General features: G+C 45.8%; 1 protein-coding gene across 1 annotated transcript; it reads right to left on the bottom strand.

The window, feature by feature from the left end:
- Positions 1 to 996: 996 nt before the first annotated feature.
- FAM222B (family with sequence similarity 222 member B) lies at positions 997 to 9,175 on the bottom strand. Its single transcript, XM_057372021.1, has 2 exons — positions 9,033 to 9,175; positions 997 to 2,938 (listed from the first exon to the last, which is right to left on the bottom strand). Exons 1-2 carry the CDS (start codon positions 9,112 to 9,114, stop codon positions 1,374 to 1,376), a joined length of 1,647 nt encoding a protein of 548 aa, XP_057228004.1. The 5' UTR covers positions 9,115 to 9,175; the 3' UTR covers positions 997 to 1,373.
- Positions 9,176 to 15,839: the final 6,664 nt, after the last annotated feature.

Raw genomic sequence — 15,839 nt, 5'->3', positions numbered from 1 at the left:
TTTTTTTTTTTTTAATTTCCAAACTTGATTGTGATCATTATGTTCAAGTATTAGTCTCGTTAACAGAGATGAGGAATTTTCTACTTACAACAAATTGGGCTGTTAGAAAGGAAAGGGATGTTTTGGTACACTGAGGAGAACAAGATGCTGAGGTTACCCAGTAGTTAGTGTCCTACAGTCACTGACTGACTGGCTGCTGGAAGTGACGTGGGAAAGGAACAGAAGGAGTTAGGCACCGAAACCCTGGGAAAAAGGGATGTTAAAAATAGCTTCGCTAATTCCCAGGGAGAAGAATTGTTCCATTAAATCYGCTGGGGTGTTTTGATGGAGAGGGACAGGGGACTGTCAATCCCACGGTGGTTTGTGAGAGGAGCTTTGATTCCAACCATCCCACAGYGGGACCGTGCTCGCTGCACCGGGGACAGGCTGAGCTACATCTCCTCCTCACCCTGACAGTAATCCTGGCTACCAGAGAAGTGGCTGAACCCTTTTTGGAGTTGTCAGTGGGTCTGGATTCCCTTCACATCAGGCTGGCCAGACTCCTAGCAGCGAGGGGTTCAGACAATGTGAGCTTTGAGGATGCTGGAAGGGCARTGGGGAGGGGGAACACGAAGAAAAGCAGCTCCCTGGGGCTGCCTTCGTCCCAAACCTGCCGCTCCCCTCCTCCACCATACCCTGTCCAGAAAACAGAAAATGTCAGAAAAATCTGCCAGAGACTTCTGACTTTGGACAAAGTCTAAATGATAAACGTGGGCAAGAAACAGCTGAAAAGCTTCTCCCTGTATTAAAGCCGAAATACATACCCCTAGCTGGCTCTGTTCAAACGCAGGCTCTTTTTCAATTACACAGGCCTCTAGACAGTGCAAATGGTCAATGTTTAATGCATTAATGAAATGGGCTTTCGAGTTGAAAATAAGCCCTACTCCCTGACAAAATTCTGTTGCTCTTAATCTTGTGAGGAAATTGAGATGGAAATGGAAGCAGCTACGCTACCTCGCTCTCGCCGGAGCTGGAGAACAGATGCAACTGCGAAACCCTGCAGCAACTCAACCTCAGTCCAGCGAGGAGCTGCTCAGCAGAAGGCAAAAAAAAACAATAAAAAAGCTGCACAAAGGGGACTCTGCGGTGAGGAAACAGCTGTGGCGTGAAGTAGTGTAATGAAATTCTTTGACACAAAAGGCATGTTAAATATTTGATGCATAAAGGAGAGAGATAACATGCAAGCAAAGCTCTTTAAATATACAGTATGTCTTCTTCCAATGGGTACTATAATGATCACACAAGTTTGCAAGTTAAAAACRCCTTGCTTATTAATTAAAATTAAGACTAAAACCTATAATTTTTTTTTTTTTGTCTGTGAAAGTGACTGCAGCCTATCTATACCCTGGGTGTTGAATATGAAGATTTCGACTATCGGTTGGTTCAGGTGCTCGGTTCATGGGAGGCCGATGGACTTTTCCCAGCACAGCCATGCTCTGGTCTCGGAAGCAGGACTGCTGGAAGTCCCCACTTAGGTAATCCATGGTCTGCATCACATTATTCTGGCTGGATGRGCCAGCTCCAGCTCTGAAATGAGTTCCTCCTGCGCAATCCAGCGGCGCTCCCGCTGGCTGTCCCCCGTGGAAAGGCATGGCGAGGTCCTGGGACCCAGAGCTGTCACTGTTGGGCGTGGGCAGAATGTTATTCCAGAGGGGCTGGAAATAGTGCCCATTGGTRTATGGCAAAGGTCCCTGCAACCCGTTCACGGGCGGAGAAGGCGTAGGCTTCTCCATGGGGGGCTTCAAGCTGAAGGACTGGCCCATGCACAGTTCTTGAGGGTAGTTGGAGGTTTTACCAGGGAAACTCTGCCCTGCAATCTCTCTCTGAGGGTGCTTCCCTGCGAGTCCAGCAGGCCCAGCAGCATCCCCACACATTTGCTGCAGATGTGCAAGCTGGTGCTGGTTCCACGCGACCGATTTGATTTCGTTCTGGTAGGCGGGTGGCACCCTGTTAATATTGACCATGGGCACATTAACAGAGGCAGGAGGAATAGCAGCAGCAGCGTGGTCGACAGGGTTCACCACACAGGAAGGCATGGGTGTAGGGACATTGTGAGTAGATACCCTGGTACTTGCATTGATAAGCAGGTTGCGACTTATAGGGCTGGGGTTTGCAATCTGTCCCTCACACACTGAGGTAGTGCTAATGCCAGCTCTGGCCTGGCAGAACTGGTTAATCTGGTGCACAATGCTGCTCAGGTCCGGTGGCTGGTTCTGCTGCAGGGTGGCAGCCATAGAGAGGGGAATGGTTGAGGTAGACACGGTCACATTCGGCGGCGCGTCTGCATCCGGCATCTTTCTGCCTCCATGTAAACCCGGCTGCAGCAGCGGGTTCGGGGGGTGCTGCAGGGTCTGGTGTGCCATGCTCTGCGGGTGCTGCAAGCCCTGCGGCTGCTGCATGTTCTGCGGGTGCGGCAGCGCCTGCGGGATCCCCTGAGGGTGCGGTAAGCTGGGTGGCTGTGGAATACCCTGAGGGTGCTGCGGGATGCTCTGGGGGTGCGGCAAAGTCTGTGCATGCTGGAGAGCCTGCTGGCGAGCGAGCGCCTGGGGGTGGGATAAAGTGCTTGGTGCAACGTACGGCGTGGAGGGGGGGTTCATCATCGCCTCCGGCAGCAGGCGCGCGCGCGTCCCGTCAAAGTCCTTGATGATTCCTTTCGCTGGAGATTTCACTATGGCCAGCAGGCCCGTTTTTGTGGTGGCCTGAGATGGGTAGGGGCTGTACCTCTGGCCTGAAGTATCGAGTCCGTTCACAGTACGGCGTATGTGTTTCCTCTGGGGAACCTTGACGCTGTTTGGAAAGATTTTTATGGTCAGGGGATTGTTGGCGACCTTCTTAGCATAAGCATCCAATTCTGCTGGGGTAGGATACTGTGCAGATCTCATTTTCTGTGTAGTGTCCCCTGCGGAGAAAGGAAATTCGTCAGTTCTGGTAAGCAAGGGATCAACCCCAGGGCAAGACAGTCACACAACAAGGGTAGAAAATCTCTGAGGAATCGAGAGGCAAGAAAACTTCATCTTCCCAGACCAGCGGGTCACGTAGCTGATACCTCATTCCCTTTATTACCTGGTGACCAACACAAGCCCCGGTTCAGCTTAAGGCAAGACGTGCCCAGGGGAGCAAAACAAAACCAGGTTCTCATCAGAGTATGTTTGCAGTTGGACAAAAACAGGTAACGTGTTATAAACATCAGATTGTCTCCAGCTAAAAGATTCCTCATGGCTTGCAGTGCTGGGCTGGTTTTTATTCTCTTAATTTAAACTGCCTCCCCATAGATCTTCAAGCCATTCTCAGTATTTTCAATGTGGAATTSAAAATCAGAAAGTTATGAATTAAACATGAACCCCCTGTAATCCTGAGCTGGGAACCATACTGCAGTGGGCTGACCCTGGCTGGGCAGCAGGTGCCCCAAAGATGCTCTGTCACTCCCTTCCTCAGCTGGGCAGCGAAGAAGAAACACAGGRTCAGAATAAGGAAGKGGAGATATCACTCACCARCTACTGTCATGGGCAAAAGAGACTTGGGGAAATTAGTTTAATTTATTAACAATCCAGTCACAGTAGGGTAATGAAAAAAAAAGTCCAAATCTTCAAACCTCTTCATTCCACCCCTCCCTTCTTCCCAGGCTCAACTTCACTCCTTTCTCCACCTCCTTAGCACAGGGAGATGGACACAGCTGCCTCACCATGGCCTTCCCCACGGGCTGCATGGGAATYGCTGCTGCAGTGCCTGGAGCAYCTCCTCCCCCCTCCTTCTTCAGCACCCTGGGGGTTTGTGTAGAGCTGCTCCTCTCACAAATTCTCACTCCTCTCTCCAGCTGCARTTGTGCAGGATTTTCTCCCTTCTTAAATCCGTTTTCCCAGTGGTGTGTCYGTCCTGGASCCAGCTGGCTTTGGCTCCATCAGCCATGGGGGAAGTTTCTGAGCTGATTCTGYAWCCCCCCCACTACCAAACCCTYGCCYTGMAAACCCAACACACATCAAAGCTTCTGCTCAAGCCTCCATTTACACCCCACTCCTTTCCTGGGTGCTGACATCTGAAAGCACTTCTGAGTGTCYTTCTGTCCATTAGGAAGCTCTTGTCGGCCCAAACTCGGCAAATGGAAGGAGGCTGATTATTTTATGGCCTGCAATTATTTCTTCAGCTGACTTTTCAGGGTGGCACCTTGCTAAAGACAACATCCCCACATCACATGGCAAAATGACGTGATTACCTCGCAAGATTAAAAACATGCTGCTCCCCAGACACAGATAAAAGGCTTCTGGAGACAGAGGTGTGGTTTCACTTCCTCTGATTTACCAGATACCCACCTTGCTCACAAGCACAAACTGCTTCTGCAGAGAACTTCAGAAATCTAGGGAAATGCTTGTGTCTCTCTTGCCATAATCATATTCCAAGCAGAGAGTTGGGCTGTTTTCCCACCAAAGCTCTGCTGCCTAACTCCTATGGGACGCCTGCTGATTTTATAATCTTCAAATAATGGCTTGCAGCTTTGACAATCCAATTTAGCTTTTGCTTGATTTTTTTYCCCCCTTCACCTTGCAAACAGTTCACTGGAAAAAAATGCCCATCCTTTTCCCKACAGTTTTCAGTATCCCTGTGCTATCTGCTGCTGTGCAGAAAGAACAGGGAATGTGGCAGCYACCCAAGAGCACCCCAGCCCCATCTCTGACCCAAGGAAATCTAATGCTCCAGCACAGAGCTTGCTGCTCCCAGACAAATAATCCTTCCTCTTGAAAATCCACCTCTGATTCTTTTAAGCAAATTGCCTCCAAAAGATGAGTAGCAGCCACTTCTCTCTTTGCATCCTGCAGCTTCCCGTCGTCACAGGTGAGGGAGAGCAGCTCGGCTCTAAGAGCTCTCACTTTCACAAAGAAAAGGTCAGAAAATGGAAAACAGGATGGATACCAAAAGAAAGGCTAATTATGGAAGTATTAAAAATATCTTTTGTGAAATAAGAAGCTTTACGAGCAGTTTGTCTTACATCTCTAGCACAGCTCGTACCACGGCGCCGGTTATACTTGTGCTCCCTGTGCTGTCCAGACACTGGCACATATCATCCCTTTCTCTTAATCAAAGGAAATATTAACCCAAACATCCTCTCTGTTCACATCCCTGTACCTGTCTCTGCAGGCAGGTGGTTCATATCTGCCCTTTTGAGCGAGCTGCTGTGCTCCTAACGGAGAGGAAAGCCTCCRAATGGCATTTGCCAGTGTTACCCTGCCTCAAAAGCCAAGACCTTCTTGAACTCCCAACCTTTATTTTTAGCATTGCCCACGCTCATTAAGGTCTGTTTCTTCCCCAAGACCTGACCCTGGCAACCCCTCATGAACCAGAGAAGAACCAAAGGACAAAGAAACCCATATCTGCGTGTGTTATGGTTTATGTTATGCTTGCAGACATTGTCACGTTCTATTTTCACATGAAAAATTAGGAGGATACTTTAAGACACCTTTGCAGTGAAAATTTCCCAGCCTGGTTTACACTCCTATAGGCAAATCAGCAAATTAGGTTGTAAGTATAAACACTAAATAGACACACTGAATATTCTTTTATCCAGTATTTTTTTTTAGTATCAGGAAGCAGCATGGATGTTTGAACAGGCTGCAGCCATCAGTCAGACACACCTCTAATCCCAAACCTGGAAGAATTTCTTCCTCTGAAGAGAGAAAACAGCCCCTCAGTTAAACTTAAATGACACCCCAGCACCAAGCCTGGCATCCTAACAAAGGCAAACCACCTTTTAAACCCCTTGGATGGGATCTTCTGCACCCAACCACCATTCCAAACAGCACCTGGTTTATGCACAGGTAGGATGATGCTCCTTTTACTACAGGCTAACTCAGCCATGTTACTCAGGCCTGAAGGTGACGTATTTCTGAGTGCCCCAATGTGCTTTGCTAGTAGTTCCAGAGGCAAGATTCCGTGACTGTAGTAATTAAGGCAGTAAAATATTAGGAGAAAGGCATTACGGGGTGAGAAAGAGTCTGAATATCCCATGCAAGTATCCTATAAACCAATAAAGAACAATTAGTTCTGGTAACTAAGTGAATAGAAAACCTGCCAGAACAGTCTGAAAGAAAATGCTGATATTGGAATATCATCATTCATGTGCAAGAGCAAGAAATCCAGATCAGACCATAATAAAATGATGAGGCAATGGCAGAGGAAGAAGCTTCATTAGGAAAACAATGGGATGAGCTCCAGGAAGCTCCCTAATGGCAAATGCAAGGCAGAATACTTTTCTTCAAAAGTAATTATTTCATGTTTATTATAAGGCAAGGCTGTGCATATGAGCAATTACCCCAATAAATTGGTGAGCTGCAAGTCCATGACTCCTGCTAATCCCGTGGCAACCGATTCCTCTGGTCACACTCCTGGCCTCACCACTGGAGCTATTTTTGACATGGAATGAGACAGATTTCCCTGCCTCACCTCAGMACTAATGGAACATCTTTTAAGTGCATTTCACATTAAGACTTTAAACCCCACTGCTTTTAAAAGCTGCCTATGGTTAAATTTTCATTATCATTAAACAAAATACAAACAGGCCTTCAGGATTCCTACTCTAATGAGAGCTCCTGCACTGGGACAAGCCAGAACCAGCTATGACCATAGTCTGCATAAAAACCTCAATTTCAGCAGTTTCTCTAAAAAAGCCCTCCCAAAAACATTCAGTTTAGCTGATGACCTCGTGTTGTCCAATCTCCTCTTCTCTGGTGTCCCCCCAACAAAATACTTTCTAAGAAACACCTTTCACTTGATTTTGCACCACTGTCACAAAAAAATGACTMTTTTCTCCCAGAAGGTCTGTCACTGCTGCTATGTTCAACAGCAGCTGCAGACACAGCCTGAACAATCTTGTCTCAAATATCCCAAATGACCACTCAGGTTGATACTGGAGTCACTGGGATAAAGGAGAGAATATCCATACARAGCCAGTGAGAAATCCCCTGTGTAGAAAAGGGTGAATTATATGGTTAGCCTGAACTCAGGCTGGAATTCAACAAAAAATACTGAAATTGGAAGGTCTGTAGTCATCAATTTCTAAAGGAAAAAATATGTGCATATTAATCTACCAAACTCCTACTGCACAGACCACCTTTAAGAACAAACCTCTTATTTGAGACTGAATATGGAAAAAAGAGGTAACTGAGCTAATGTGGATTTTAATACACTAATAGAAAGTCTGATCCAGAAAACTACACTTAAAGATTATTAACACAAACACGGCAAGTCTGAAGAAAGGCAATCCTGTGGAGTTCTGTGCCTTTCATAAAAGCAGTAGCACTATTATTACAGCCTGCTTCCACCTCCCATSAAAAGCCACAAGTCACTGTTCATTAAAAAATGCTCATTAACTCAGCTCTGCCCCGGCCAGGGGCTGGGCTACTCATGCATCTCCAGCACAAGAAAAATGCACCAATTAATCGTGCCCACATCTGCAGCRGGGCTGAGCAAGGTCTGTACCAGCAGCTTCATCTTCCATATAAATCAGAACAAACCCAACAGCTGAGCGTTACCACTGCCAGCCCGTGCCTGCCAGCTACTTTATGTCCTAAATTTTTTGAAAAGCAGCTCCCAAAGCTCTTCACTGAGCAGGACACAGCAATGCTTTCAGCACATGGATCAGCAGATCTCCAAGAAACAGCATCAGGTACCATCAGGTGAGGAAAACTGCCCAACATACCAGCATGTTGCCTTGTAAAGCTGTAATTAGCAAATACCTGATTTATGCACAGCTGCCCTCACATGAACCTCAACATTTTGCTTTCAGAACCAAGCTCTGCCAAAGAAACCTCACGCAATGCACAGACCTGGGCACATCCTCACCCCGCAGCCCGTCAGCAAAGCTCACAGTGGAAATTGGAAAGAAAAAGGAGGGGATGCCCRGTTTGATGCCATCACCAGTCCTTTGGTGAGTGAAGATTTTTACTGTTGMTGAGTGTCATTATAATTACCAAGCCCAGAAGAGTCAGCAGAAGTGCTGTGGSGGAGTTTGGGTGTGTATGTGAACCRTGTCAGCCTCTTCTGGCAGGATCAGGATCCCGGGCAGGTCACCCTTAACTGCAAAATTATCTTCCCTATTTATTTTCAGTAGCACAAGCCTCACTATATGAACAATTTGGCTACAACTGGACTGTAAATCACTCAGGTTTAAGRAATAATGAGTCCATCAGCAAACTGAAATTTCCCAATGCACATTTCAAACACAAGAGACAGGTTACAGCCCTAAGAACCAAGCACACAGACCTTACATAGAAACCTTGGCATTTCTGAAATTTCAGCTGAACAATCAATGTGCTACTTCAGAGATAAAGAGGAGACAAGGAGTAAGAGTTAAAAAAATCYCTAGTCAGTAAACTTACATTCCCAAGCATAAGGTGTTCTTAAAAATACCAGTACAACTATGAAAAAAATGACTGAAGTTATCAAAAAAGAATTATCAGAGCACTCTGAAGACATATTTTCAGAGGCACCAAAGAGACATCAGAAAGAAGATGGAAACTTTGAACTTTAGTAATTTGGGCTAGCTCACTAATATTTGCAGTATAAGCCCCAGGTATGTAGAGCAAGAGCTGCTGACSTCAAAAGCTTTGCATTAGACTGATCCAACTTTTATTGGTGTCTACGAGTAASTGCACGAAAGGAAGAGAAAAAGACTGAGGAACAAGTTGTGTTAAGAAGCAAATCAGCTGGCACACTTTTAGCACAAAACCTTTTCAGCAGAGAGGCACAAATCTCTCAGGAACCYCATCTTGCTGTGGTTAAAATTAACCTCTGCAGAGCCAGGAACAGGGGAGAGCTTGCTGCACACACATGTGAACCTCCACAGCCATTTCCTAGAGCCATTACTGACAAATGCCTTGAAGGCGTTACAAAAGAAAGACTCTACATTAAATAGTTTTTCCACTGTATCCTAAATGTTTATGTCACAGCGGTACCAGAGCCAGATTTAACAGTTAACCACATCCTGCAGACAAAACATCACTCACATTTCTGAAGTCCAGTGTTCATCTGCGTGTAAGAAAGAAGCTGAAAGGAGAGGTCGCCTGGTCCTGGCAGACAGGCCAGCATGGCAGACAGGCACTAACACAACATGGGGCATTCACTCCTCTGCACACTGCAACAACAGAGAGACAATTCAAAGTTATAATACAAGGAGGAACAGAGAAAAGAAAGCGGCAAAGAGCCATCCCTGGGTGAAGGCCTGACCAAGCACAGATGCGCAACCGCTGCTCCAGTCCTGACTGCATCTCCTAACGGCAACGGAAATACTTCAAGAACTGGGTCATCTGCAGGGTTAAAACCAAAATAGCTGCCTTGCCCTCCTCTGCTGCTTGACACACAGAGAATAATCCGTAACTCTGTCCTCAGATTTCAAAGGTGGTTGTTATGAATGGTACAGAAACCACCATCACTCATTTCACTCTGCTGAAATGCACTGGTATCCACCAAGGTAATTCCTCTGGAGAAATCCTGTCAACTGCTCTTTTGCATTTAACAAACAGGCATGGCATGCATAAATTGGAGGCAAAGTATGCAGCACTCTGCCTTGTGGCAAGATTAAGCTGCATGCTACAGCTTGTAATTTCTGTGGTCCATTAGGCTGAAAGATGAATGGCTACAACTTCCTTCATTTCAGCAGAGACTCGCTAACCCGAGCTGCCCTGGGGCAGACCACAGAAAGATGGGGGCTGCAGAGATGCCACCAYCCTCTTTGGTTTGGTCCAGCATTTAAGAAATCAAACCTCAAAACGGAGCACTAAAGCTCTTTATTTATAAACCTCAAATCCCATCATTGCTGTGCAAAGAGGGATCCCAGCAACAAAGCTAACTGGGGCTCAAAGTGTCCAATGATACTAGAATTACAGAGATTTAAGTTAGAMYCAGATCTYTAGAGGCCACCTGSTCCAATCCCCTGCTCAGATCCYGCTGGCTGCAGCACTTCAGAAAGTTCTGGGAAACAGGGTGACAGAGCCAAGCTAGAGAAATCAGTAGATTTTTCCTGCTTGTCCAGATGTCCACAAGCATCAGGGCTGCAAGACAAAGCAAAACACCTAAGGAAGGCTAGAAAGGCTTTGGGACTTGTTACATGACCTCCAAAACAGGGGAAGAATTGAATGATTCATGACTTGCAAGCTGATTTAGTTTCAGTCATTGTTTCACAAACCCCAATTAAAACAACTGGGGAGGAATTCAAAGATCAAAAGAGGGGAARGAGAAAGCCTGAGCCTAGACACGAGAAGCCACATCCGCCAAAACCTCTCAGAGGCCACTTCTGAAAGAGTCTCACTGCTGAGACAGCACAAACAATGCGATGACAACGATGTGACACCGTCAGCACCACCACCTTCATGCTCCAGAAACCTCCAACAGCAGATTTCTGCAGATCTTTTAAAGACTTGAATGTGAGACCTCACCTCAGACCACAGGCACAGGTCAGACTGCCCACGGAACACTGGCACCAACAGAGCCAACAGCATGGACTCAAAGCTTTCCCGCAGCACAGCAATTACTCACTGTGTACAGTTCATTAGCTCCATGTTTATGCATCTCCTCGGCTCAACACGCAAAGGTTGATTACACCAATGGCCACGAAATCTCACACAAATATTAATTTATGAGAGCTTGCCATCTTCACAGAGCAAGTGCTCTCAAAAGCTGACCAAGTGCGGCTGAGCGAGCCTGCTGGGTGCCACTGTGACTAACAAAAATAGTTTTGGGCACTGAATGTCAGCTTGACAGCTCCATGCTGTTGCCCATTCACCCTTCCCACACAGAGTAACACAGACCTGGTGCTGTGAGAAACACACACAGCACCTCACCAAGGTGCAGGGTTGACAGCRCAACCACCAACAGCACGTTTGTACYGTTCTCCATTTCATCCCTAGGAGAYGGCAACAATCTGCACTGCCCAAAGCCCAAGATATGCAAAACATGGTAAAATAAACCTAAACCTGGATTTTCTTYTGATTCTCTGAAGGAGATGGAATTCTCAGAGTCTTTCAGAAATGATGACTGAAGACCTGTCACATCCACAACATCAAGGAATTGCTTGAGGAACTGAAAAGTTGCTCGACCTTTATAGATGAGATTCAGTCGTGACTRTGGGTACACAATATTCAGTGAAACTTTGCAAACAGCCTGTGGGCAGCAGTTCCTCGTCCCCAATCACACCCAACAAGACCAAAATGACAAAACAAGAATCCAGCTCCTTTTAATCAGAAGACAAAACCACTGCRAGTTGTCAGAGCTTTACCTGAGTAAGCAACAGAAACACCCACAGTCAGCAAGAAAAAAATAATAATCGTATTTTCCTTTTTTCCTCATTTCATCAACTTCAGAAGGCTGGCACAAACAAGACCTATTTCTCAGTGAAAAGCAGACAAACAAAATTAAGAGCCTTCACTGCAGACAGAAAAACAGATCACACTATTCCCACATTCACCTGAGCATCCACCTTTAACTCCAATAACGTTTGACGCCGGCCCAGGATTCACTTTCTGTCCCTGCACGCCCGAAGGAGCTCRGTGTCTAAAACACTATTTAATTGATGGCAAGTTTGTGTTTGGCCCTGAAAGAGCACAGCCGTGCTCTGACTGAGGGAGCAGAATTTCTGGCAGCAAGATGCAGGAAAGGTTTGCTCACCTGCTCCATCATTAACGCTCATTAGAGCCTGAACTGTGACGCTCTCAGAAAGCCTCTTGCTGAAGGGCCCCAGCGAGGTGCACACAGTAATAAACAGGATAATGGCACATTAGGAGAGAGAACAAGTGATTAGGAGTGGTCACAGCATTCACCTCAGAATAGCCAGGCTCCTGCTACATGACAGCAGTGTTTCCTTGAAGGTCAAAACATGTATTTACAGAAGCTTTAGCTCCAATATGGAGAGCAATGTTTTAGAGAGAGCTATAAAGGCAAGTTGTTCCCGCAGGCAGATAATCGTTTTAGGTAAAGCCAAGGGTTCATAAAAGACTGGGGTGGCAATAATAATTTTAAAGGAAATACTGGACTTACAAAAATAATTTGAAGTAGAAGCCTAAAATCGCTCTCCTAGCTTGATTTGCAGTAACCAAATTGATGACATCTAGGTCACTGCTGAGCATTAGAAAAAGAAATTCAGACTTGTACAGAAGTGCTGACCWTAACTCCATTGCTGAATTTCTTATTATAATTAAAATCCTGCTTCTGTTTTTGTACTTTATGGAATCAATATAGGTTTTCAAAACAGACATCTCAGTATTTGAAAACAAACACATCTGAAATACCTTGACGGGYATCCCCATTTTTTTCTAATTAGAAATTAACATTTATTCCCTTTGAGATACTCAGCACCTCACTACTACTTTCTGATCTGAGTCTTCCTCAGCATGAGCTGGCACGGACAACTCCAACTCACCACAGCTGAAATGAACTGAAATGCCTGGCATGGGCTGTATTTGGGATTGAGGTGAGCACTACTGRCTGTCCCAGGATTGGCAGCTGGGACCATCAGCCCCTCCTGCTCGGGTTTATTCCTTCTAATTAGTCCAGAGCAGGAGATGAACTGAAYTTGGCACATCAAGACTTTTCACCAGCGGATTCGGCTACATGGTGGTGACTCGTGTGGGCACCAGCACCTGCAAAGCACCAGCCCCTCCAAGGATGAATGGTGTGCTCCTGGGAGAAGTGGAATGGAGAGGGTTTTGCACTGTACCAGGGTCAGTCACACTGTCATCTAAACCAGTCAGCTGCAAACTGGAGTGATCTGACCAGTAGGCTGTGGCACCCAGCCATGGAGGGCTGTGAACCGTGGAAACCTCAGTTTTTAAATCGCATTTTAAACAGATTCTGTACAAACACAGCACAACGAGCTCTGCCTTGAAAATATATGTATAAAAAAAGATAAAGCATATTTCTAGAGGAAAACAATCATTAGATTGGAATAAATAAATAAATAGTCCTCTTTGAAGTGATTTTAATCTAATCTGGCTGTGGGATATAATCTTAACAGTGCACGTACTGCAGGATGCTCCAYGAAATAGCAGGTTTAGACATGTGAACACATTTTTTTTTCTCCTAAGATTTATTAATAATTAAATCAAAGCATGTTAAGCTTAAGAGGGATTTGCAGTGCTTGGGATCTGGGGGCAATTGGCACATCCTCACAACAACTATTACATTCAGCCTTACCTGCACATCAGGGTGTTTTTTGGCCCAAGCAGCTCAGTGTCCCCTGTCACCAAAAGGCTCACCAGGATGGAAGAACTCACATCYACCCACTGCCCAGGGACACCCTCCCTGCAGAGCTAGGAATCTGTTCCAGTAAAACTTACCATGATACTGCCTTTCTTGACTTAAAAAAAATATTTTCTGGGTGATATTTGGTATTTATCGTCTCTCAGGCCAGGRGGTAGTTTATAACCTAGAGTAAAACCGGGGTGTAAAGCAACTCCTGGGAAATTTCAAACGCTCTAACACAGCTTTATCATTACATAAATGGACCACATATACAGTTACTGCCAAGTTTTTAGATGTATCACYCTCTGAAGCTCTCGAGAGGCTTTACAGGGTGAAAACACAAAGGAAACCCTCSCCGCAAACCATCCCCAGCCAGTGAAACATGGGAAACTGAGCTGGTTTAGACGAAAGCAGGCTGGTGAAGTCTAAAGTTAGGTTCCTGAAAGTAAACACGCATGTTTGAAATTCCACGATTAACTGCGGGCTCSTTCACAAAGCCCGAGGCCAGGAGGAAGCGGGAGCATCCACCCACACACAAAAGAAAAAGCTCCCAACTATTCCAAGTTTCCAGCACCCTGGGGTCCCTGTAAGCCTCTGTGTGAGGGTTGTTATAGGCTTGTGGATGCTACGCTTTGCTTCTCCTCTGCTCTTTATTCACAGGATAGTTCCATGAAGTTCCACATCCGCCGTGAAGCTCCAGAGCCACCGGCGGGATTTAAGGCAAAACCCCCGAGCGCACACGCGGCACATGCCAAGTTCAGAACACAGAAATGCTGCAGGCAACAACAAAAACTAACCCGGGTTGTGAAGTTTCTTTGGTACAAATGTCTGGGAGAGCTTGCCAGGAAACAGAATTGAAYCCGGGCCAATTTTCATGCTCCGAGGGAAACTCAGTGTCTCATTTACCCCCCGGCAGGCTGCTCAACACCAAGGAGAATCATTCCTTTTCCCTCGCCCAAAGTAACCTAAAATGTAGGAGTTTTAAAGACTTGTTCGTGTCAACGGCAGAYATTGAACCCTCTTGCCAACCTCAGCATTCAATGTAACTCCTTCCAGTCAGCCATGCTTTGCTTGACAGGGTCTAGACCCATCCCGCAGGCTTCCTGCCTTTTTCCAGCTCTAAAACTCCCCTTTATTCTTGGGCACTTACCAGAATGGCCTTTTCCCAGGACTGCTGAAGAGCCAGAGATAAATCTTACTGTTTCCTGGAAGAAAATTACCAAACTAGCACTGTATTCATCACCGGCTGGTATCACATCCTCTTAATGCTTTATAAATGGAAAACTGCAAAACAGTGGGCAGAGAAGCTGCCCTCTGAAATGGCAATAAATCACAATGGCATCGAGTGGACTTGGGGATAAATAAATAGGAAACTGAACAATAGAAAGTCGCCTTTTGTAGCACGGGGAGTGCACYGTCAGCACCTGCCAGCACAGGACCTTTGGCTTTCTGCATTCAAGGTGGACCTTTTGTGGAGCCCTGCAACAGTTTCGATCAAAATCAATTTTTGCTTCTTGCCATTTAATTAACTATGATTTCGCTTGTAAACCACGTCACCTTTTAGGCTGACCTCCATTTATAATGTTACTCAGGCAACAAAATTACTTCGGTGAGGAAGGCAGAGCGAATTTAAATGCTGCTGTGGCGCAGCTCTGCTCTTGCCTCCAAGCCGGGATGGCAACGCCCAACAGGGAAGAAAATGAAGCAGCTTTGGGATAACAGCACTTAAATGGAATATTGCTCATATCACAATCCTCATGCCCCAGGGCTACCACTGAAAGCTTCTAGGTGAGCAATCTGGAACAGGATGCAGTGCACTAAAAAAAAAAAAGCCAAGGCGTCGGCTCTCGGTTTCAGGTGTTGCCACGTGTGACATCAGCTCCATCTAATTCACTCTTCGGATAAAGCAAGCAGCAGCCAGCTCAAGGTTATGATCTTAGAGTTTAAAAAGCCTTTTTTTAGGTCTGTCCCATGAGATTATTTTAAAACACAGTACTACGCATCTGCTGAGGAGTAGAACAGTTGGCTTTAATTGTAAGATGGATTTTTACATAGCTTCTGACCTTTCATCTAATTGAGGCCTGAAGAAGAAAAAAAAAAAGAGGAAAAGCTATACGTCACTTCAGTTATTAAAATCCATCAAGCTCAGACTTTAGCCTTGGGATAACCACAGCCAAAAAATTGAYTTGCAAGTAATTATCACTGCTATCTGCAATAAAAGTTAATTGGACATAATTGAACTAAAGCCCTAATCTGAATGAAGCTGTTGCTGGCAAGAAGCCTGCTCCTGCCTGCACTCTGCAAATGGAACTGCTAGCAGGAAAATGGACAAACAGGAGGCTGCTTTACAGTCTGCCCACTGCAAATCAGAGCAGTTCTGCAAACAGCTCGTTAGCTGGGCCAAGATAAAGCCATTATGAGGGCCCGTCCTCACCAAACACACCCTTCAACTACACCCAAACAGGGCGATGGCGCAGAGTTTAAAAAAAAAACAAGTTTTAGTTTTATTGACCTCTTAATTACAGGCACTGAAACATAAGATTCACGTCACCAGACGCCGGTTTTATCAGCCCGCGAAC

Source organism: Malurus melanocephalus, unplaced genomic scaffold (assembly GCF_030028575.1).
Source record: "Malurus melanocephalus ecotype Western Australia unplaced genomic scaffold, MMel_1.1 scaffold_162, whole genome shotgun sequence".
Classification (NCBI taxonomy): domain Eukaryota; kingdom Metazoa; phylum Chordata; class Aves; order Passeriformes; family Maluridae; genus Malurus; species Malurus melanocephalus.
Note: the sequence above shows the minus strand (reverse complement) of the source record. Positions and strands in the feature narration are given on the sequence as shown.